This window comes from Chiloscyllium plagiosum, unplaced genomic scaffold, assembly GCF_037043375.1.
Source record: "Chiloscyllium plagiosum isolate Xiang-an unplaced genomic scaffold, Cpla_swu_hap1 HiC_scaffold_23, whole genome shotgun sequence".
Classification (NCBI taxonomy): domain Eukaryota; kingdom Metazoa; phylum Chordata; class Chondrichthyes; order Orectolobiformes; family Hemiscylliidae; genus Chiloscyllium; species Chiloscyllium plagiosum.
The window spans coordinates 19,900,846-19,924,914 of record NW_028270161.1 but is presented as its reverse complement, the minus strand read 5'-3'; the positions used below and the strand labels follow the sequence as shown (position 1 = coordinate 19,924,914).

The following is a 24,069-nucleotide window of genomic DNA, read 5'->3' as shown; positions in this document are numbered from 1 at the left end:
TGTATCAATGTAGTGCATTCCAAAACCATGGGACATCCCAAAATGCTTTACAGCAAGAACTTTTGAAATGTCACTGATGTTGCAATGGAGATAAGCCAGCAGCCAACTTGTGCACAACATGCTCGCACAAACAGTGATATGATAATAACCAGATGACCTATTTTTGTAATGTTGATTGAAGGATATTGGCGAGGGAATTGCTTTCTTCAAAATAGTGTCATTCTGTCATTTACATCTGATGTGAGATGGAAAAGTGAACTTTGATTTAATTTTCAGGGCCTATACAGCTCAGCCATTTTTACATGCTTGCTTTCCACCTACACATCCCACACTTCTTCAATTAAATCACGCTTAATCTGCATCATTTGTCATTTATTTATTACGATTGCTATCACTGCTGCTTTGTGCTACAACACAATTATATTCACTTAGTTATCACCTTTCCCCCACTTCAAACCTTTACATACGTTTGCTTCCAGAAAAACACACAATCAAGTCAAATTTGGACAAAAGGTTTCAGACATGTAACTTGCAAAAATCCAAGTACAAAACACCCAAATATTCTTGATTTTTTTTAATGATCATGTATAATACTTCATTCTGAAGCACCTTTGCTCAGAATAACACCCCCATCTCACATAAAATGCAATTGTGCTTACTCAGAGTTCTCTTCAAACTACAACTTAAGATTTTCAGTTGCAGCAGGAAACCAGCTTCTTTTCTGTTGATTAATGCAACATTTTTGCTCTTCCTGAGGTCAATGAATGACTTGAATGTTTCAATTTTATATTTCAAGGAGAAATGCATGGTGTGATTTTTATTCTTAGTGGGCGGCACGGTGGCACAGTGGTTAGCACTGCTGCCTCACAGCGCCTGAGACCCGGGTTCAATTCCCGCCTCAGGCGACTGACTGTGTGGAGTTTGCACGTTCTCCCCGTGTCTGCGTGGGTTTCCTCCGGGTGCTCCGGTTTCCTCCCACAGTCCAAAAGATGTGCAGGGTCAGGTGAATTGGCCATGCTAAATTGCCCGTAGTGTTAGGTAAGGGGTAAATGTAGGGGTATGGATGGGTTTCGCTTCGGCGGGTCGGTGTGGACTTGTTGGGCCGAAGGGCCTGTTTCTACACTGTAATGTAATCTAATGTAATCTAATCTAAAACAAAAGATTTGTGTAAATGTTTCACTAATAATACAAAAAAAGTTGACAAGTATTGATGACCTTTTCCAAACTCAAAAGCCTACATCATAAACACTGATAAAATGATTTAAACACAAGTAGGGTTGGGTTTGACTTGCTGAATCCAATATTCAATTGCTGAAAATCTGATAAGACGGCATTTTCTGTGGACAGTGATTTCATTTTTGCTGTTCTCTGTCCAATACTTAAATCAATTCACTGAGACTGTTTCACCATGCAGAGATATAAATATTTCACAATACTGGAGATAGTGTATTATAAAGAAAGTTACACTATCAGATCATAATTGCTCACACCGTCACTGAAAATGGTATTAGGCTTACATCCTCAAGCAGTTTCCTTACCCTGCTGGGAGCGTGCATCAAAAGTTCAAGAGTTGACGTCAGGTAGTCTTCTTGGATATCACATTGCTGGAAATCTCCACAGCAAACTTCTGATGAGTTCACTCAGTTGGCAAAGCTCCTTGCTGAGAATGTATATTAGCACAATGTTTCCACTATTGCTTCAAAGGGCTGAATAGCTTACTGCTGTTTTTACGTTTTAAAGAACAATCACTGCTCAAAAACAACCCACAGTCTTTGCTTCTATCAACTATAGAAACTGCCCCCCATTCTGGGACATTGCCATCCACATCTCAAATATAGGTCACTTATCTTGGGCTCTTCATATGCTTGAATGTCAGCAGTTGGATGAAGGGAAAAGATTCATTAGTGAGCCTTTCAGCATTCAGCTCCTGGATATAAAACTAAGTTAGTTGTGCTATAACAGTTTTGATTAAGTTACATACATATACTAGAATAGGAAAGCCAAAGTTGCGTCTCAAGTAAACATCATTGTACACCATGTACTTAGGTCTAGGTACAAATACATCAAATTTATTTCAACATCATTTATTCAGCAGCTGAAAGGCATTTAACATAATTGTTAGTTCTGGTGGTCTTATCGAGAAGGGAATCAAGGGTTATGGAGAAAGGGCAGGAAAGTGGACTTGAAGAATGTCAGATCCGCTATTATCCTCTTGAATGGCAGTGCATGCTCAAGAGGCTGAACAACCTATTCCTGTTCCTAATTCTGATGTTCTTATGGTCATTTCACTGTAAATCTGTTTACAATGACAGAGCAAAGTTTACAAACTTTTTAAAAATTCATTCGTGGAATCAGGGCACCACTGGCTATGCCAGCATTTATTGCCCTCCCCTAATCGCCCGAAGACCATTGAGAGTCAACACACTGCAGTGGGTCTGGAGTCATACGTACACCAGACCAGGTAAGGATGGCAGATCCTTCCCAAAAGTACATTAGTAAATCAGCTGGGTTTTTTCAACAATCAAAATGGATTCATAATCATTAGATTCTTAATTCCAGATTGTTACTGTATTCAAATTCCACTGTCTGCCATGGTGGGATTCAAACCCAGGTCACCAGAATAATAGTCCAGCAATACTACTACGAGGATATTTATACTGTGTTGCTTAACTATGGATGAAACCAGGCACAGGAGGGCAAGAGAACTATTACCATAAAGTTGAATGAAGTGAGAATTTGCATACAAATCAGGCATAAATAAGCAAGAGACTCAGAGAAATATGAGGGGAATGTGGTAATTAGAGCAAAGGAGCATTTTTATATATGGCTCAGGTCTAAACTGTTCTAAATGTCAAACTATTTTAAGGCAATTCTCCAGCTTTGGCCTTTTGAAAGAAAGGAGCTGCTAAAGTTTGCGTAACAAATATTTCAGTTGCTGAACAGTTTGGAATTCTAATCTTCATCAGTTAGGAGGGAGAAAAAGAACCTTTTGAACTATTTTTATTGTAATACAATTGGTGACGGCAAACTACAGAATTCACAAACTCACCTGACTGCCTAGATTTTAAAATTTAAGACTTTAAAAACTGTCACAACAGAAACAGCTTCGGTCCAGAGTTAGCTAGAAAGATAAGTAAACATCAACTGCTTCCGATAAATTTTGAATTATTCAAAAACTTGATTGTAGGGAGTAAGCGACTGAGAGCAAATTCTGATAACTCCAACTCAATATTGAAATCCTGCACCTGGATGGAATCTACTATCCCAAAGGGGAATTTCAACAGAACACAAAGTCTATTAACATAGAACATGCATTATCTCAAACATTCATACATATCTTGATGTCTTAATTTCTTCTTAGTTTGGAAATCTGCATGGCTGAAGCAATTGATTAACTGAAATATGGCTGTAGGGTAAGAAAAAGCTAAATTTATATCACACCTCAGCACGTCTACTTTGCAGATCATGAATCACATTTCATGGGTTACTTTGGGAAGTGTAGCAGCCATTCTGCATACAGCAAGATGTCAAAAATAGCCATGAGGTAAATATCCAGATAACATGTTTTAGGGAGTGGGGATAAATATCATTCAGAAAAAAAAATCTTCAATCTTCTATCCACGGAGCATAAATTTTGTCTAATAACTAATATAAAGGAAAGCACCTCTGGCAGTCAACACTTCTCGCTATGTTGAAGAGCTAGCCTAGCTTATTATTTGAGTCGCAAAATTGCATTTGAACCCACACCCTTCTGATTCAGATGGAGTGACAGTACAGTAACAAAGTTCCAATACTTTTATTTCAAAATGCATGTGTTTAAAGTACACGCACTACTTCTTCAATTCCTAATTTGTATCAGACAAGAATTTGAGAGAGAGTCGAAGAACGTGGTGCTGGAAAACTACAGCCGGTCAAGCAGCATCCGAGGAGCAGGAGAATCGACATTTTGGGCATAAGCCCTTCCTCAGGAATGAGGCTTGTGGACCAAGGGGGCTGCGAGATAAATGGAAAGGCGGGGCTGAGGGCAAGGTAGCTGGGAATTCGATAGGTAGATAATGGTTGGAGAGGAGTGTGGAGCAGATAGGTGGGAAAGAAGATGGACAGGTAGGAGGGTGGTACCAAGTTGGAAAGTTGGGACTGGGAAAAGGTGGGGAGGGGGGAAATGGGGAGACTGGTAAAATCCACATTGATCCCATTGGTTGGAGGGATCCAAGGCAGAAGATGAGGCGTTCTTCCTCCAGGCTTCAGGTGGTTAGGGTTTGGCAATGGAGGAGGCTCCTTCCTCAGCGCCTGGCTACAGAACGAACTGATCCTGCAGGGATCATTCAGACCATCACAACAGGACAACCAGTACCTACAACAAATCTAAAGCCTTCAGATACAGTTGTCCTTCCAGATCCACCAGTCCACACTTGCAGCCATGTGCCGCCACCTACTTTCCCTGAAGTCAGTCCTGCCACAGCTCAGGGCCACACTCTCCCAGACTTGCAAAGGACCTCTGCTGTTCTTCATGCTCAGAAGAATCCACACTCTGAACACAGCTTCCAACCTCAAAGTCTGGGAACCCCACACCTCCAGATTCTACCTCCTACCCAAAATTCACAAACCTGACTGCCCCGGTCGACCCATTGTCTCAGCCTGCTCCTGCCCTCCTGAACGTATCTCAGCATACCTTGACACTGTCCATCTTAGTCGAGGAACTCGCCACCTAAGTTCAGGACACCACTCACGCCCTCTACCTCCTCCATGACCTTTATTTCCCTGACCCCCAACGCCTTATCTTCACCATGGACACCCAGTCCATGTAAATGTCTATCCGCCATGAAGAAAACCACCAAGCCCTCTGTTCCTTCCTCTCCCACCGACCCAACCAGTATCCTTCGACTGACACACTCATTCAATTGGCTGAGCTGGTCCCTCAACAATTTCTGCTTCCAATCCTCCCACTTGCTCCAGACTAAAGGGGTAGCCATGGGCACCCACATGGGCTCCAGCTATGCCTGCCTCTTTGTCGGGTACATGGAACAGTCCATCTTGCGCAGCTATACTGGCGCCACTCCCCACCTTTTCCTCTGCTACATCGATGACTGTATCAGCACTACCTTGTCCTCCCAAAAAGAGGTTGAACAGTTCATCAACTTCACAAACACCTTCCACCATGACCGCAAGTTTACCTTGATCATCTCAGATACCTCCCTCCCCTTCCTGGACCTCTCCATCTCTATTTCCGGTAACCGATTCAACATGGACATCCACTACAAACCGAATGACTCCCACAGCTACTTAGACTACACCTCCTCCCACTCTGCCTCCTATAAAAATGCTATCGCTTATTACCAATTCCTCTGCCTCTGCTCCCAGGAGGACCAATTCCACCACAGAACATCCCAGATGGCCTCCTTCTTCAAAGACTGCAACGTCCACTCCCCATGTGCCCTCCAACACATCTCCACTTACCGCACCTCTGCTCTTGAACCCCACCTGCCCAATCGTAACAAGGACAGAACACCCACCCCCCCCCCCAGTCCTCACCTTCCAGCCCACCAACCTCCATATATATTGCATCATCCTCTGTCATCTACAAACAGACCCTACCACCAGAGATATATTTCCCTCCCCACCCCATCTGCATGTCACAGGGACCATTCGCTCCGTGACTCCCTTGTCAGGTCCATGCCCCACCCTCCCCTGCCACTGCAAGTAGTGCAAAACTTGCGTCCACACCTCCCCCCTCACTTCTGTCCAAGGCCCCAAAGGATCCTTCCACATCCAACAAAAATTCTCACGTGCTTCCACACTTGTCATGTACTGTATCCGTTGCACCAAATGAGGTCTCCTCTACATTGGGGAGACAGGACGTCAACTTGCGGATTGTTTCAGAAAACACCTTTGGGACACCTGCACCAGCCAACCCCATTGCCCTGTGGCTGAACACTAACTTCCTAAAGGACATGCAAGTCCTGGGCTGCCTCCATCGCCAAACCCTAAAACACCCAACACCTGGAGGAACATCTTCTGCCTTATGGGATCAATGCAGATTTTACCAGTTTCCCATTTCCCCTCCTTATCCTAATCCCAATCTTCTAACTTGGCAACCCCTCTTGAATGATCCTACCTGTCCATCTTCCTTCCCACCTATCTGCTCCACCCTCCTCTCTGACCTATCACTTTCACCCCCCATTATCATCTACCTATCGCACTCCCAGCTACCTTGATCCCAGCCCCAGCCCCAGCCCCAGTCCCCGCCCATTTATCTTTCAGCCCCCTTGGACCCCAAGCCTCATTCCTGATGAAGGGCTTATGCCTGAAACATCGATTCTCCTGCTCCTTGGATGCTGCTTGACCTGCTGTGCTTTTCCAGCACCACACTCTTCGAATCTGATCTCCAGCATCCGCAGTCCTCATTTTCTTCTAAGAATTTGAGATAGCGCAAAACTTCTGGATTCACAGCAAATCTCCTTTCAGTACTTGCTTATGTACCCACTTCCAAGGTCTCTACTGGAATTTCTTGGGTATGCTGCAAACAGAATCTTAACCTCATAATATAAGGAACTTGGTCAAAAATAAAGCATGCACAGATTTAGCATGCAAATGTGCAATTTTAAATATAAATACAGTCTACCAGAAATCTTCCAACATCACACTGTGTGTAAAATAAATGGATTTACTGGCTCAATGAGGATAAGCCCAAACACCACCAAACCTACAAATGATACCTATGCAGGGCCGGTGAGTTTTTGAAAAGCATCAGTCTCAAACAGGGAAAATTACTGCATTTATTAGTTAGTAAAATGTCACAATTTCAGAATGCATTTTGCAGTAATTATCAAGGGTGGTGATAGAAACCAAAAACATATAATGAAACGGCTGTCATCAGGAACAAGATCTTAAACATTCTAACATTTAAATACAATATATTTGTCTGAACAATGAAATCTTGAAAGAAGTTTACTGAGTACCTTTCAAACACAGAATTATCTAAAACACATCTCAATGTCACTTCTTGGGGTATAGAGCACTGGAAATTAAACACGACTATTCGAAGCGTCATCAAAAATGTGATTATTTAATTAAACCACTGAACTGACCCAATTCTGTCCAACTGCTAAAATAACATGCAAACCAGTTAATAATTATTTCTACTAATTAAATGCTGTCGACATTTTGTCATTGGTGAAAAATTGAATTGTTAGTATATAACTGTGTCCCTTTAAAAAATTCCTGTTCATGCATATAGAGAGACATAGACATACAAAGACAGTCACAAATATTTGGGTAGACAAAAAAAAGAGAAACATTTCAATAGTACCAGTTCAGACCACAGATGTTGTTAAGTTGTTTCCTTTCAGTTCCTTCCGATTCTTTGCTGATTACACAAACTGAAGGGACACTGATCCTCAACCATTCATTTACTTGTTAAGAATTCATCCTTTCAATGTCTCTAATGGTGATTTTCCCCTCTTCCCTTGCACAGAAAGCACCTTACAGAGAAAAGCTGAGGGAAAGTAGCTAGCTTCTAAGCATTTTCTTTTACTTCGCCACATAGAAAAGAGAGAAAGAGAGATAGATGTTTCCTCTTCACAGGGTGAATGGTCCTGCAGTATTTTCCATACATAAGGCTGTAGCTTCTTGCTCAGGCGCCAAACAAAAGCTTGGTGCTTTGCTAAGCTCCCTTGAATCCACAACAGCTCATGCCAATCAAAAGGATATCTCGGTACAGAATTGCCCTGAACACACAGGCAATGTCCATTTATCTGGACTTTCCTATCAATGCTTCAGTAAAGCAACTTTGAATATACAACTCACAATTTGCTCCAATAACTTGTTTTTAAAACTGCAAACATCATCCATTACAGATTCCTTGATTCAAGCAACATCTTTTTCCCATTTTTAATCTGTAGTCCAAAGAACTCAGAAAGTGGTCTTCTCAACAACCATTTACCCATTAAATTTACAAAGGAAGAGCTGAATGACTCATCTACCAGCTTGTCAGGACATTAGGAGAACTTCCCTTCTTTTCTTCTATTAGTATTACAGAATCTTTTATATTCTTTTGACAGAAAAATACTTCAGAAAGTGCCGTGCTCTGTTAGCACCACACTGGATGGCCAGACTAGTGTGTTCATGCTTTTGGAGTAGGACTGAATCTATAAGCTTTTATCTGAGTAACAGTGCAATCTATCTGTGTTGCATACTTTGATCCAGGGGGAAAAAAAAGTTAAGCTTCTTCAACTTCCTAGGTAGTTATGGCATTCTTATCAGCAAGTTCCAAATTAGACCTGCACCGAATTAGCTATCAGGCTGGGGCCTTCAGCATTCCGGAAGTAGTAAAGGATAAAACAATTTAAAATAAATCTAACAGACCGCATGCTCCTGTCTAAACAAGAACATACATGTACCTGAAACGTCAACCAAAAGCAACTTTTGCATTCCATTATTGTGAATGAAGTGAGGCAGTGCAGCTCAGAGGTTACCACCTCTTCTCATAAGGTTGTGGCTTGCCTCAGCTCTGTTCTCTACTAGCGTAGCTGAGATTGAAAATTTAGATTGGTGGAACAAATGGGAGGAGAGAAGAGATGTGACTGAGGAAGAGGCAGGCCTGCACCCCAGCAATTTATGACAGTCCTAATTACAGTGGCCATGTACTCTGCCACTATAATGCTGCACTTCAAAAATTCAGAAAAACCAAGAAAACAAAAAATATAATTCAATAAACTCTGCAGCCACTTATCTACAGGAGCAGTTAGGATGCATTGCAAATATAGCTGAATAACTAAAGTCTGCAAGGAATGTGCCAGATCTACACATTTGGTACGGTCTCTCCTAACCAGGAAATGTATCCCCAGTTGTAGCAAGAAAGAAAGATTTCCTCCCATCTAAAATTATTTTTATAAGAATGGAGGAAAGCAGATTGAGCAAGTATTTATTGCCACTTTCAAGTCACTAGAAAGGGATTTCAAAATGTTCTCAATCATGCTGCTCTCACTGGAGAGCACTGAGTGGCAGCAGGTTAAAGTTACATTCACTTGCCATGTCCCAGGGCAAGTAGTGCATTCATGCTTACTGTCCACCTCTCGTGACTGAAATGGGGTTAATCACTCAAGGTACTGGATAGCACATTTGGGCCTGTGGAATCATCAAGGCTTTGAGAAGCAAGGAGAAAGACGAGAGTCATAGAGTCATAGAGATGTACAGCATGGAAACAGACCCTTCGGTCCAACCCGTCCATGCCGACCAGATATTCCAACCCAATCTAGTCCCATCTGCCAGCACCTGGTCCATATCCTTCCAAACCCTTCCTATTCATATACCCATCCAAATGCCTCTTAAATCTTGCAATTGTACCAGCCTCCATCACTTCCTCTGGCAGCTCATTCCATACACGTACCATCCTCTGCGTGAAAATGTTGCCCCTTAGGTCTCTTTTATATCTTTCCCCTCTCACCCTAAACCTATGCCCTCTAGTTCTGGACTCCCCGACCCCAGGGAAAAGACTTTGTCTATTTATCCTAACCATGCCCCTCATAATTTTGTAAACCTCTATAAGGTCACCCCTCAGCCTCCGACGCTCCAGGGAAAAACAGCCCCAGCCTGTTTAGCATTGTCCTATAGTTCAAATGAGAAAAGTTGCAAAATAATGATTTCTTCAGTTGTGATGATGTATTACAGGATTTTAAAACAATAAGATTGATGAGTAGTGATGAATGATGATGATAGAAGATCTCCACTTCAGGCTTTTTTTTTTACAGGTTAGATGCAAGTTCTTAGTAACCTGTATTTGGGGCAGCACGGTGGCACAGTGGTTAACACTGCTGTCTCACAGCGCCAGAGACCTGGGTTCAATTCCCGCCTCAGGCAACTGTCTGTGTGGAGTTCGCACATTCTCCCCATGTCTGCGTGGGTTTCCTCCGGGTGCTCCAGTTTCCTCCCACAGTCCAAATAAAAATGTGCGGGCTAGGTGAATTGGCCACGCTAAATTGCCCGTAGTGTTAGGTAAAGGGGTAAACGTAGGGGAATGTGTCTGGGTGGGTTGCTCTTCGGAGGGTCAGTGCGGACTTGTTGGGTCAAAGGGCCTGTTTCCACGCTGTAAGTAATCTAAAAATCTAAAAATGCATTGACAACATATTAAACAATACTTTTGTTTGGTATCGCACAATCAATTGCGACAAAACAGCCTGAAAAGGCGAGTGGCTAGGATTTGTAGACAATTAAAGTTGCTGGATTCAAAATTTTACAGGATCTTTTGCAGGAAAACAAGTAGTTAAGCCCACCAGGCCGATTGTTGGTGCTCAGATCCCTCACCAGCCTCCTCTCGCACTTCATCAAACTTCTTCAAACTAGCTTTTTACTTCTTTCTCCCTCAGGGGTTTACCTGGCTTCCTCTTAAATACATGGATTTTATTTGCCACAACTACTCCCCAAGTTAAGAGAGTTCCATAACCTCATCGTTCTATGGATAGAGATGCTTCTCCTGCACTTCCTATTGGATTTATTCATGACCATGTTATATTTCAACATTTTAGTCAAATTTGACATATTCACAGCGAAAGAAATCTCCAATAATTCACCAAGGCCTATGTATCTAGATATCAGCATTGCAGAACTGTCAGACAGTATTTATTTGCACATTTGGACCAGGAAACACTACAGCAACAGAGGCAACAACACCAGCTGAAAGCTAACTTCACAGCAGCTAACAACATTCTAAGTATTTTCACAAAGTGCCTCAATGTACACTCCTATATCATTTTGCTTAAGTCCAAGAAAACATAGACATGCACTGCCCTTAGTGGTTCCAATCTTAACTCAATAAAATTGAGTTCCAAGATGAAACAGTTTTGTAGAAAAGACTTGAATATTGCCGAAAAAGACGCATTCTATTCAAAACTTCCTTCTTGCACTCATCAGGACATTTCTCAAGAATACTAAATCAAGGGTAAATTAACATTTATAATGCAGGAGAATAGACAGTTGACTGGTTGGCAAGTGGAGTCTGACTGGTAGAGGCAGTGCTATGGAAAATGTACCCATTAATATTGGCTTGCATAGTGTTTATCACTAAAAGAATGCTGCAATCAAGCCAAAGACACATTTTGCCTGTCACGCAAATGAGTTAAGGTGGTATATGAATTTCTGTGCATGGTCTCACAAAGGCATACATCCCAAAGACTGCATCAATCAACATTTCTTCTGCCCATTTGCAATAAGCGAGGTACTGTTAAATCCAAGCCTGTGCTTGCAAAACTCAATACAGTATGTAACATAGATGTGATTCTGCAATTAGACAACTTTCACTGGATAATCCCAAGCATGCTGACAACCATTTTAGGACTGTCAGTCAGACTTGCAGTGTGGCACAGTGAAATTGTCTTGCTGCTACAGACTTCTGAGGTTTATGCACGGTGGTGGTTTCTGGAAGTGGAAGCAATGTAACAGTATGGTAAACAAGTGAGGAGCTGCCCAGCACACTGTTCTTTGCAGACAAAAAGAACGTGTACACGTTTCTACTCAAAATTGGGTGATAGCCATTCACTGGTTCATTTCTCAGGTCAATGTTCTGAACAATTAGTGGAAACTAGTATGGTAGCATATTCTCCACGGCAAAGCCTGCATCAGAGTTCATTTGCTAATCAAATATCAGTCTTCTGTCTGATAGTATTAATAGGAACTCTTGCAAACTGTCCTGAGTGTAAGATGTAAAACATCAATGTCAGCAGTAGTCAAGATTTACTGAGCAGTGCATGGTTGTATTTGACCATTGTATTGTAAAATGAACTGTAGTGGTGTTAAGATTCAACAAATAGGGAAATGCTGTCACTTTAAATTTAGAGTTATGATATGCCTCCTCCATATAGGCTGAACCCAGCTACTCTTAGATTCTCAGGCTGCCTGGTCACTGATCATTCTCGCATTAGAAAGCTGTGACTAGTAAAGTAACATAAGGAATTAGTACTTGGGCCCCAGCTTTTCACAGTATATATCAATGATGTGGAGTTAGAGACCAAATGTAATATTTCTAAATTTGTAGATGATACAAAGCTAAGTAGGAATGTGCGTTGTGAGGATGATGTAGAGCAGCTTCATGATGATCCGGGCATGCTTAGTGAATGGCAGGTGAAACATAATGTGAAAAAATAAGAGGTTATGCACTTACGTAATAGAAACAGATATATGAAGTATTTCTTAAATAGTAAAACATTGCAAAGTGTAGATAAATCAAAGAGACCTTGATGCCCTTGTTGACAAATCACTTAAGTCTAATATGCAGGTGCAACAAACTATTGGGAAGAAATCTTGTGCAGTGTTAATGTCCCTATCCCTGAACCAGGAGACCCATTTTCAACTCCCACCTGCTCCAGAGGTGCATAATTATATCTCTGAACAGGTTAATTAAAAAATTGGTTAAATAAACAAAATTTAGCCTTTATTGTAAGAGGATTTGAGTACAGGAGTAGTAAAATCTTGCTTCAATCATAGAGGAGCTTGATAAGACCGCACTTGGAGCACAGTGTTCAGTTTTGGTCTCCTCATCTCAGGAAAGATATCATTGCCACAGAGGGAGTGCAATAAATGTAAAACAGACTTGTTCCAGGGATGGCAGGACTTCCTCGCAAGAGTTAGGGCAAATTTAGCCTGTATTCTTTAGAATTTCAAAGAATGAGGTGATCTAATTAAAACGCTCAAAATACTTAAAATAGACAAATGGGGTAGATGCAGGTAAGATGTTAATTCAGTTAGCGAGTCTAAAACAGAGGGTCACAATATAAAAACGGGGGAGCGCGAGATGGTACTCAGGTCACAAATGAGAATTTATTTTACTCAGATGGTCACGAACCTTTGGAATTTTCTACCATTGAGGATTGTAGAGGCTGAGGATTGGTCTATGTTTAAGGTAGCGATTTACAGATTTGTGATTACTGTACTGTATGGGGGTTGGAGGAGTGGGGAGACTGTATTGAATGGTGTGGCAAGCCCGATGGATTGAATAGCTGACTCCTGCTACTCTGTTCCAATTTTTCTACAGGAGGGAGACCAACTTCATAATCTTCTAACTTCATTCAAAACAGCACCACCCAGCTGGAATCTTCACTCATTCTCATAGCTGTATTTCAGAAGTTTAACAAACAATACCAATTCAAAGCTTTGTTATTACCCAGAGATCACTTCCTACACCTAAACCCTAAACATGAGTATTTGATATCTACAGCACTGGAGGAAACAGACTGATCATTTGAGTTTTCATGATACAAAGTACACAACTAAAAAGCAATGGCTCAAATCTTCTGTAGCATTGGAAACTATTTCTGACTCCAGTCAGATAAAAAAATGCACACTTACCTTTTGAGGAGTTCTCAGTATGAACTTCCAGTTCAAGAATCTTTCCAGGTAAAGCAGTCTGGTCCAGCCAAGGAATCCTGCAGCTAGCAATGAACTGGATTGGTACTGAAGCCATGTTTCCTTCTCTTAACACTATATTTTATACCAATGATTTAAAGGTCTCGAATACAATTTGAACATGCCGAGTGTGTAGAAGATGGAGCGGAGTGACACATGAGCAAGGGCATACAGGTGCCAAATAGGTGGAGGCTGACACCTGCTTATCTGCAGCTGTAAAGAGAGGGTAAATATGAATCAAAGGGAGATCACCAGTTTGCCAGAAGTTAGGGCAGGCTTTGATATGACCAACCTTTCCTGGATATCCATTCAAGTCAACCAGTCAGAAGCCTCTAACACTTAATTCATGGTTGGAGACTTAGTTGGAGGAGATGGGGATTATCAAGCGCCAGGTAATTTGCCTAATGAAGTTTCAACATCCCACGTAGTAAATGCATTGGAAATTTCACCTGTTTGTGATGCAGATTTTCAAGAGTACCTCAAAGATTATCTGGAAACTGGAAGATCTGGGCCATTGCTGTTGAATTTGAACCAGTCAAGCTCCAATTTAAAACTCTGCACACTGCAATATCACTCAATTGTTAGAAAAACATGACTTTTTCTAATCATGACCAGACACCGTCCAAATAAAGAGGTAGTGGGTGATTAGGATTATGGGCAACAATAATTCACCAAAATAAGTGACAGTGCTTAGTCCTCCAGTAAAGGGAAGTCTTCTGAATGGCTCTTTCAATTTCCTCCAAATTATCAATAAATCTCAGTGTGTTGGATGTTGAGTTGCCAATCATCAAAAATCGCATCCTCGGTTCAACAAGCATAAATAGAAGTATAAACTGATCTGTCACTACAGTAAGATTCAGTAGAAGAAAGAAGTGGTATGGAATAGCTGATCCACAACTAACTGATCCTCACGCAACATTCAAAATCACAACACTAATGGTTGTAGTAGGTAGTCTTATCGTCCATTTAGGCAATACAATGAAAGGTAAATAGAGGAACATTCAAAATTTGGAGTAATTAGTATTTGAATTGTTTTTAATCGCTCAGATTTAAGGGATCCATTTTGATTCTTTCCCCTTCTCCAATGCATTGCGATGCAGGCAGAATATTTCTCTCAGCTCCCAACAGACTATCTTGCCGTCAGAGCAGCCAACTCAGCACTACAAGGAATGACGTTACACTGGCAGCGAGCTGACCAATTACATCCCGCCGGCCTCCAGCAGCCGAAACATCAATTCGTATTTATCCCAACGGAATCAGAGGACAATAAACTGGCTTAAATCACTGCAACACATTTGGCTACTTCAAAGAGTAGGCTGCCACATCAAATACACTCTGAACAAACCAAAACAGGTGAAGCTAAAGCGTCAGAAATGACAGACCATACCAGAGTTTATATGTGCATTTAAAAATCTTCCACTAATCCAATGAAGCATTCCTGAAAGCTTTTATAATTAACCCCTAGAGAAGAGAGTGGGGTGGGTTGGGGAGGACAGGGACGCGGGGGTTTGTTAATACATACAAGAGTACTGCATCACACCAATGTACTGCTTCTTACGACATGCGTCAGCAATACATTCACGTTCAGAGTGAAGGACAAAGGGAAGAGAGCGCAGCCTGTGTCGCTGTCTGCAACGCTGTGAAAGGGAGAAGCGAGAATGACCGAAGAAAGAAAGAACGGCGGACAGAGGTTCCTGTTGCAGTCACTAGCCAACAAAGACCTTATTAATAGGACAAAAGACTAAAAAAAGCTGCCACATCTCACTACCTCAAAACAAAAAAAAGAATACCACATGAAATAGAGGGAAGAGAAGAGAGCTTTCTTTCCTTCTGTTGTGATGCTGATTCTGCCAAAATTTAAAAAAGCTCATCACTGAAGCTTTCCATTTCATCAGTGAGAGAAAGAGAGCGCTCTCCAGCAATCTTCCTCCTCCAATCGCTTCCCCCCTCCCTCCCTCCCCTTGGAGCAATCAACGGATTATTGCTAACTGTGCGGGAGGCAGCCTGCAGCTGCTGCGTCTACTGGTGGAGAACTGGCTAGTTAAGCTACTGACTGCAATGTGCTTGCTGCTCATAGCTGATTTTAAATCAGCCGATCTTGGCTGAGAGGAAGAGTGAAACTGATTAGAAAGCGTGGATGCACTGAGAAAGAGACCGACTGCAGCAGAAAAAAGGTGGGGGAATAAACAAAAAAAAACAAACCATCTACATAAAACGCATTGCCTGGATTCTACAGGAGCGATGGAGCTTGCTCAACAGCTTTCTCAACTCAGAGGACAAACACCACGACTGTTGATGGCGCTACTCTCTGGGGTAGAGAGGATGCATGCACCTGCATAGTCGATTGGGCCTCACCTCTGTTGGTCCTTTCTAGTGTTTGGATTTACTAGGAGCCATTTTGTGATTTTTTTTTTAGTAAGGAAGATGAACGAAAAATAGCACTAGTATCTAGTGCAAGAAAAAAGGGAACTGGACTCTTGTAGAGGTAGGTGTGACAGGCCATTGCATCTTTCTCTTCCCCCACCCCGCCCCCCTCCCCCTTTCATTGTCGATCGCTAAAGGCACTGGTTGCCTGCTGTGCCGGGGTAGAGCCGATTTTCAAATCAGTGCCGAACCCAGACTATGGTGAATTATGAATGTGCCACATCATGAATCTCTTGTGGCAGCTAACTGTGCATCACACCTGGAATGCTGCCCTGGTTCTTCTCGTCTACCTCACGGTACGGATGTGGAGTGTGTGCGAAGCGTCAAACAGAGAACAGAGTTGTCCAGTTATCTGCTCCTGCAGTAATCACTTCAGCAAAGTCGTCTGCACTCGCCGTGGTCTCAAAGAGGTCCCCCAAGGGATCCCTTCTAATACCCGGTACCTCAACCTTATGGAGAACAATATCCAGCTCATTAAGGCAGACACATTCCGACACCTATACCACATGGAGGTCTTGCAACTCGGCCGGAATTCCATCCGGCAAATAGAGGTTGGTGCATTTAATGGATTGACTAGCCTTAACACACTGGAGTTGTTTGAGAACAGGCTGACTGTGATACCAAGTGGCGCATTTGAGTCATTTTCAAAGCTGCGTGAATTGTGGCTCAGGAACAACCCAATTGAAAGCATTCCATCATACGCTTTTAACAGGGTGCCATCACTGCTGCGCCTGGACCTGGGGGAGCTTAGAAAATTAGAGTACATCCTGGATGGTGCTTTTGAGGGCTTAATTAACTTAAAATACCTTAACTTGGGGATGTGTAATCTGAGGGATATGCCAAATCTCTCACCACTGGTGAGGCTGGAGGAATTGGAAATGTCTAGCAATCACTTCCCAGCAATTAAACCAGGATCATTTCAGGGGCTAAAATCACTAAAAAAGCTCTGGCTTATGAACTCGCAAGTAAATCTGATTGAACGAAATGCCTTTGATGACCTCACTGCATTGGTGGAGCTAAATCTGGCCCATAACAACCTTACTTCGCTGCCACATGATCTGTTTGCACCACTGAAGTACCTTGTGGAGTTGCATCTACATCATAATCCATGGAATTGCGACTGCGATATCCTCTGGCTTGCCTGGTGGCTGAGGGAGTACATCCCCACAAACTCTACTTGCTGTGGCCGGTGCCATTCCCCACCTCACATGAGGGGGAGATACTTAACTGAAGTGGACAAGGCCACTTTACAGTGCTCACGACCAGTCATTCTGGAACCACCGCAAAATCTAAACATTTCTGAAGGGAGAACAGCCAAATTGAAATGTCGAACATCTTCCATGTCATCTGTCAGGTGGTTATTACCAAACAACACAGTATTGAGTCATGGTTCGACACATCCCCGTATATCTGTATTTAACAATGGAACTCTATACTTCTTGCATGTTTTAATAACAGATGCTGGTACCTACAAATGTATGGTCACTAATGTGGAAGGAAATGCTGATGCCTCAGCCTTCCTGAGAGTAAGCATGGCAGAGATCAACACATCAAATTACACCTACTTTTCAACAGTGACCGTAGAAACGACACCGGACACCGTCAGGACTAAAGTACCACCATTTCTGTCGACCCCACCCACTTACAAGCCAGCATTCATCTCCACTCCCACAGTGCTGTTACAGAGTACAAGAAATCCCAAAACAGTGGCTGTGATCCCCACGTTGGCCACCATGGACACGACCCGCACCAGCCTGGACGAGGTTATGAAAACCACGAAAATCATCATCGGCTGTTTTGTGGCAGTGACGCTGCTGGCAGCCGCTATGCTCATAGTGTTTTACAAACTCCGCAAACGGCATCAACAACGGAGCACGGTGGCAGCAGCCAGGACTATAGAGATCATTAATGTGGGTGAGGACATCACACCATCAGAAGGAGCAGTCGTAGTGCCCTCAGTCCATGACCACATGAACTATAACACGTACAAACCAGCACACGGGGCTCACTGGACAGAGAACAGCCTGGGTAACTCACTCCACACTACAATACCTGAGCCCTTTATTATACAAACACATACCAAGGAGAAAGTTCAGGAGACTCAGATCTGACTTCTGTACATATATATATAATATATTATATTATATATATAAAATGCAATAGAATGCACAAGTTGTCAGAATTTTGTAAAAAGTGCAAAACTCAGACTGTTTTCTTGTATATGCTTATATCAAAGCAACCATGGCTGATTAAAAAAAAAGTGATATATATATATATAAAATAAACTATTTTCTAACCTGTAACTTATGTTTAAGAGGAGACTAAGCAAGATGCTTTCATGACTTGGGGACAAGAAATGGGGCTGAACCAATTTAAAAGGGCATTCTGTAATTTTTAAAGCCAATGCTTTGAGGATGCAGTAAAACATATTTATATGGAAATTCTTTCTAAGCCCAATACCAGACTTTACAGGTTTAACTTGTAAAAGCACCAATTTGTACTGTGCCAAAATGTTAAAAAGGCAATAAAAAAGGGATTTTTTTGAGAAGAGTTGATTTGATTTATAACGGAAGAAAAATCGCCAGACGACCTTTGCATCCGGGTGAAACCAGCGAGGGTTCGTTCCACCACAAGACAACATTTTATGTTTCTATATAAACACACACTTCTGCATGCAGTGTTACTGTGAATTCTATGAAATGGTGGAAGTGCGGATGAGTTTGCTAATTACTGTAAGACACAATCTTGCTTTCAGATGCAAATTGTGTATGTGGGTATAAGAAAAGAGCAGGTAGGAGCGTTACTTGATCTGAAAGGCAATATGGAACTTCTTCAGAAATCACTGCTGACACAGGATTCTGAAAATATCTGCGGTAAACCCAAAGTAGGGGAGAAGAGATGGGGAGAATCAGGGTGTAATATGAACAAGTAACCGTTTCACAACTTCAAGAATAGAATGCATTTGTCAAGTCTAGAATGATTTATAAAACATTGCGTAATGTTGGCTGTTTCTCAAACCCTGCATTCTACTCTTCACTATTATAAGTACTTTGTTTTATTGTTGGCAGATTCTAGCTGCAGTATGTCAATTGCAGATTGTGAAGGACATTCAGCATTGAAAAGGTTAACTGATACTACATTAAAATTTTCTACTGATTTTCTGTCATTGCCAGTGATTTATTTAAAAACATAATACAATGTCTCAGTACCAGGAAATTGGAGGTGGTGGGGATATTTCCACGGAGAAAAATTGATCATTTCAAAAATGATACCCACAAAGAAAATTACAAATAGCATTATTGCATGGCAAGATTAGAAAATTCAGTTTTAAAACTAGGAACACATCAGTGGTTTAAACCCTATTGGGTTGGAATTCAACTCAAAGAAAGTGAGGTTCTGCAGATGCTGGAGATCAGATTCGAGAGTGTGCTGCTGGAAAAGCACAGCAGGCCAGGCAGCACCCGAAGTGCAGGAGAATCGACATTTCGGGCTGGAGCCCTTCGATCCCTGATGAAGGGCTCCGGCCAAAAACATCGATTCTCCTCCTCGGATGCTGCCTGACCTGCTGTGCTTTTCCAGCAACACACTCGACTGAGAATTGGGTCTGTTTGCTCCAATTGCGAATGTATGAATATCAATCTTGTTCTTGTAAAAGTTATTTGAATTTTACTGTTGTGATCCATCTGCTGACTGTGCTGCTAATCCAGCATTAGCATGCATAGAGTACTGGCTGGCTGATTATGTATTTTTTTAAATGTTGACAGAATGGATTGAAATGGAATTGCTGTTTCATAAATCAACTGGCAGATAGGACAGTAGACGTGCATTAAAATAAATAAATAGTGTTAAACTATTAAATTAGGTCCGCAAGAATGGTGTTGATTAAGCAATGATTGGTCCTGCATGGTAACTATGGATGTGCCATTGTGTTTTCTGCAGAAATCAGGAGGTGGGGTACTGGGAACTGATGCACCAAGCACTGTAATCAGCTTAAGGTCTGCTACTCCAGCGTAGTATACTTTGGAACATTAATTGCCAACATTAACAGCTGATAGCTGTACTCGCATGGTAGGTGCTGCGGGCCTTTACTATGCACTAGTTGGCATTGCTACTTTTAAATTACAAAAGATTTTCAATCAATTTATCACATCTGATCAAAGATAACATTCACAGAAGAAAGAATGGAAGTGCATTTGAAACATGGGCATTAAACACAGACATCTTTATATTTGTCTCTGTGCTTCATTGCCCTGGCAACCTTCAAGCACTCTACAGGAATAAACCACCTCTTACACAGTAGTTGTCTTTTTTCGCCTGAAAGTGACAGGGGTGGGGGAAGGAATTGTAATGAATAAAACAGTGTAAAAACAGTAGAAATAAAGCACAAAGTAAGGCTAGGGGTAGTTTTGTAATACTTAATATTTAGAATTTGTGGACTTAATTTTAGCGCATTTAAAAAAATAATATTGCTATGAAATAGTTTTCACTATACAACAAACTTCAAGTCAATGCTCTATTAACAAATTGAATTCATCCAACTCTTTCAACAAAGAGGAAACTGCCCAACAGTGGTCCTCAAAAGAGTAATCAGATGCAAAAGAATTGACAGATAATTAATGGATGATATTAGAAGGCGTGACTAAAACCTTAGAAAAACACAAGTTTATAAGGAAAAGAGAGTGATGGGGCAGGACAAAGAAGCTATTGATAAGAATTTTGAAGTGAAGGTTCTGGGAAGCAGGAGATTAGTTAAGTCAGCAAGCACTGGGATCCCAACTTTAGGTTACATAGATTGTACAAAAACAATTAAACTAACCTGCTCAATGAGATTTTAAAATGTTGTGGTTTATAAAATAGAAACAATTTGTAATGACCAACAGGGTATTCTATGCTTTCAATCCCAATTATTCCTTGATGGTAACTACACCATTTCCCAAAATTATACTTAATGGTTAGGCACAGTGTATTGTTGACCTACCACAATCTTTTGACAGCCTCAAATATAAATAAACTGTGCTTTTGAAGGTCCAGTCCTAATATTAGTTTGGAAAGGATAGGAAAAAGGTACAGAAACAGATAAAAGAGAGAGAGATTGATAGACAAGCACCTCTGACTGCCCTTGTCAATTTATTTTTGTGTTCAAAAGATTCAGTGACAAACACAATCAATGTATGTTGCAAGCAAGACCCAAGGAATTCATCATCTGTTTTCTCTTATGTGTGCTTCTTTTCAAATATATTGTTTACAAAATTTCATTCAGATCTTCATAATACATACAAGATGCTTTCATTTCAAACATGAATTTCGATAGAAAGGTGTTGAAACAATTACGGTACTTTAAACAATTCCACAAATCTGAAGTAGGTGCATTGTAACATTAATGAAATGCAATATAACCTTCAATGAATGACACCCTGGAATTTTTGGAGGCTGGTTTTCTCCCTTTCTTTTAAGAATAGCTTGAAGTGCATTACATGATCTACTGCTGTTCTTGCCTTTCCAGTACTGGACTTACTGCAGCATCACGTTCTGCCAGACCAGGCACAGGAAGCCATTTGCTTGGCTTTTCATTTCACCGATTCTCGCTAGGTCGAGGAGTCCATACAGAGCTGTCTCACATTAATTTGTTGAGAATCTTTAGTGACTTGTTACTTAATTTGTTATTTAGCAACATGATTTTCACTTTAGTTCATTTAAGGGAAAAAAATACATTGGCTGATTTGCTCCAAAGATTTTGAAATCTGATACTAAGATTTACTTTGATTGATATGCTGCTCATGTATTGTTCATAATGCATTGTGTTTTAGTGACACGTCTGATTATTAGACAAAAATATCAAACCCGGCTGACAAATTGGTGATGTAGAGTTGTTTTAACAGTATTTACATGAATGCAGTAAGTAGTTGCATAACTGTATATTGGTTTAATAGCGAGCCATTGCTCAGGTGTAGTCAGGCTGCATTGTGTGTACAGAAGGGAAAAGGAGAAAAGGAAGAATATGTCTATGCTCCCAAACGCAGGAGACGGTGTACTTCCATACTCTCTTTCCTATCAGTCATTTTCTCTGCAAGGTCGAGTGATAGAGTTGATAGAAGGGAAGATTTAGATTTTATATATAGGGTTTTGAATTATGCCATAAGTTGTGTTTCGTATTTTTTCCTCAAATACATATTCCACTTTATTCAGATGATGTCTCATTTCAGTGAAAAGTTGAAACCAACAATGCAACATGAAACACTTTATTATATCTATTTTTAACCCTGGTAGAGTACAAGATAGCTACGTTCTACATTCTCCAACATTGTGACTTAGTACCAATAGTTATCTGAACCATCAATAAAACCTATTCTCATACACACAGGGAAGAATCTCATCAAGAATAACATCAATAGACACAATTCTCCTGCTTTCCCCCTTGGCCATGGCAGCAAGGAATGGAGAGGCAAAGGCAGGAAGAGGGGAGGGTGAGTGGAAGAGTGTGCAGATGGTGAGGGTCAAGAATGGGGGCTTGGGGAAAATGAACAAGGAGAGATAGAGATGGGGGGGGGCAAGATGGGAAGAATGAATAGACAGGGCGGAGGGGAGAGAGGACATAGGATTGGGGGAGCGGAGCAGAGGTGAGGAGAGGAAAGAAAAGAGAAAGAGCGGTGGGGGGGGGGGGGGGGAGATGAGAGTAGAGATGGGGGTGGAGAGGAGGAAAGAGAGGAGAGACGGGAAGTGGGGGGGGGAAGAAAGAGAGGAGAGATGAGGGGGAGAAAGAGAGGAGAGATGAGGGGGAGAAAGAGAGGAGAGATGGGGGGGGAGAAAGAGAGGAGAGAGGGCGGGGAGAGAAAGAGAGGAGAGAGGGGGGAGAAAGAAAGAGAGGAGAGAGGGGGGAGAAAGAGAGAGGAGAGATGGGGGGGAAAAGAGAGAGAAGAGATGGGGGGGGGGAGAAAGAGAGAGGAGAGATGGGGGGGAGAAAGAGAGAGGAGAGATGGGGGGGAGAAAGAGAGAGGAGAGATGGGGGGGGAGAAAGAGAGAGGAGAGATGGGGGGGAGAAAGAGAGAGGAGAGATGGGGGGGGGAGAAAGAGAGAGGAGAGATGGGGGGAGAAAGAGAGAGGAGAGATGGGGGGGGAGAAAGAGAGAGGAGAGATGGGGGGGAGAAAGAGAGAGGAGAGATGGGGGGGGAGAAAGAGAGAGGAGAGATGGGGGGGAGAAAGAGAGGAGAGATGGGGGGGAGAAAGAGAGGAGAGATGGGGGGAGAGAAAGAGAGGAGAGATGAGGGGGAGAAAGAGAGGAGAGAGGGCGGGGAGAGAAAGAGAGGAGAGAGGGGGGAGAAAGAAAGAGAGGAGAGAGGGGGGAGAAAGAGAGAGGAGAGATGGGGGGGAAAAGAGAGAGAAGAGATGGGGGGGAGAAAGAGAGAGGAGAGATGGGGGGGGAGAAAGAGAGAGGAGAGATGGGGGGGGAGAAAGAGAGAGGAGAGATGGGGGGGGAGAAAGAGAGAGGAGAGATGGGGGGGGAGAAAGAGAGAGGAGAGATGGGGGGGAGAAAGAGAGAGGAGAGATGGGGGGGGAGAAAGAGAGAGGAGAGATGGGGGGGGAGAAAGAGAGAGGAGAGATGGGGGGGGGGGGAGAAAGAGAGGAGAGATGGGGGGGGAGAAAGAGAGGAGAGATGGGGGGGAGAAAGAGAGAGGAGAGATGGGGGGGGAGAAAGAGAGAGGAGAGATGGGGGGGAGAAAGAGAGAGGAGAGATGGGGGGGGAGAAAGAGAGAGGAGAGATGGGGGGGGAGAAAGAGAGAGGAGAGATGGGGGGGAGAAAGAGAGAGGAGAGATGGGGGGGGAGAAAGAGAGAGGAGAGATGGGGGGGGAGAAAGAGAGAGGAGAGATGGGGGGGGAGAAAGAGAGAGGAGAGATGGGGGGGAGAAAGAGAGGAGAGATGGGGGGAGAGAAAGAGAGGAGAGATGGGGGGGAGAAAGAGAGGAGAGATGGGGGGGAGAAAGAGAGGAGAGATGGGGGGGAGGGGGAGAAAGAGAGGAGAGATGGGGGGGGGGAGAAAGAGAGGAGAGACGGGGAGTGGGGATAGGGGGGAGAGATAGACCCATTTGGGGTGGAGTGGGGTGGAGACTGGGGCAGGGGTGGAGACGGGTGCAAAGTGGATGGGTGGGGACTGGAGACAGGGGCAGTGAGAAGCGAGAGGGCCAGGAGGGGGAAGAAGTGGCAGTAGGGAAAGAAGACAGAGGAGAGAAAGGGACAAGGGTATGAGAAATGGGA

General features: G+C 42.5%; 2 protein-coding genes across 2 annotated transcripts in view; one reads left to right on the top strand and one right to left on the bottom strand.

Moving 5' to 3' along the window:
* snd1 (staphylococcal nuclease and tudor domain containing 1) overlaps positions 1–24,069 on the bottom strand; it is an 890,588-nt gene that overhangs the window by 439,886 nt on the left and 426,633 nt on the right. The window lies entirely within an intron of this gene.
* On the top strand, positions 15,009–18,975 carry lrrc4.2 (leucine rich repeat containing 4.2). Its single transcript, XM_043713957.2, has one exon. The coding sequence runs from the start codon at positions 16,032–16,034 to the stop codon at positions 17,928–17,930; it is 1,899 nt and encodes a 632-aa protein (XP_043569892.1). The 5' UTR covers positions 15,009–16,031; the 3' UTR covers positions 17,931–18,975.

Bases quoted from the DNA above. Each gene is read 5' to 3' on its own strand.
- lrrc4.2 (XM_043713957.2), top strand. From the start codon at position 16,032: ATGTGCCACATCATGAATCTCTTGTGGCAGCTAACTGTGCATCACACC.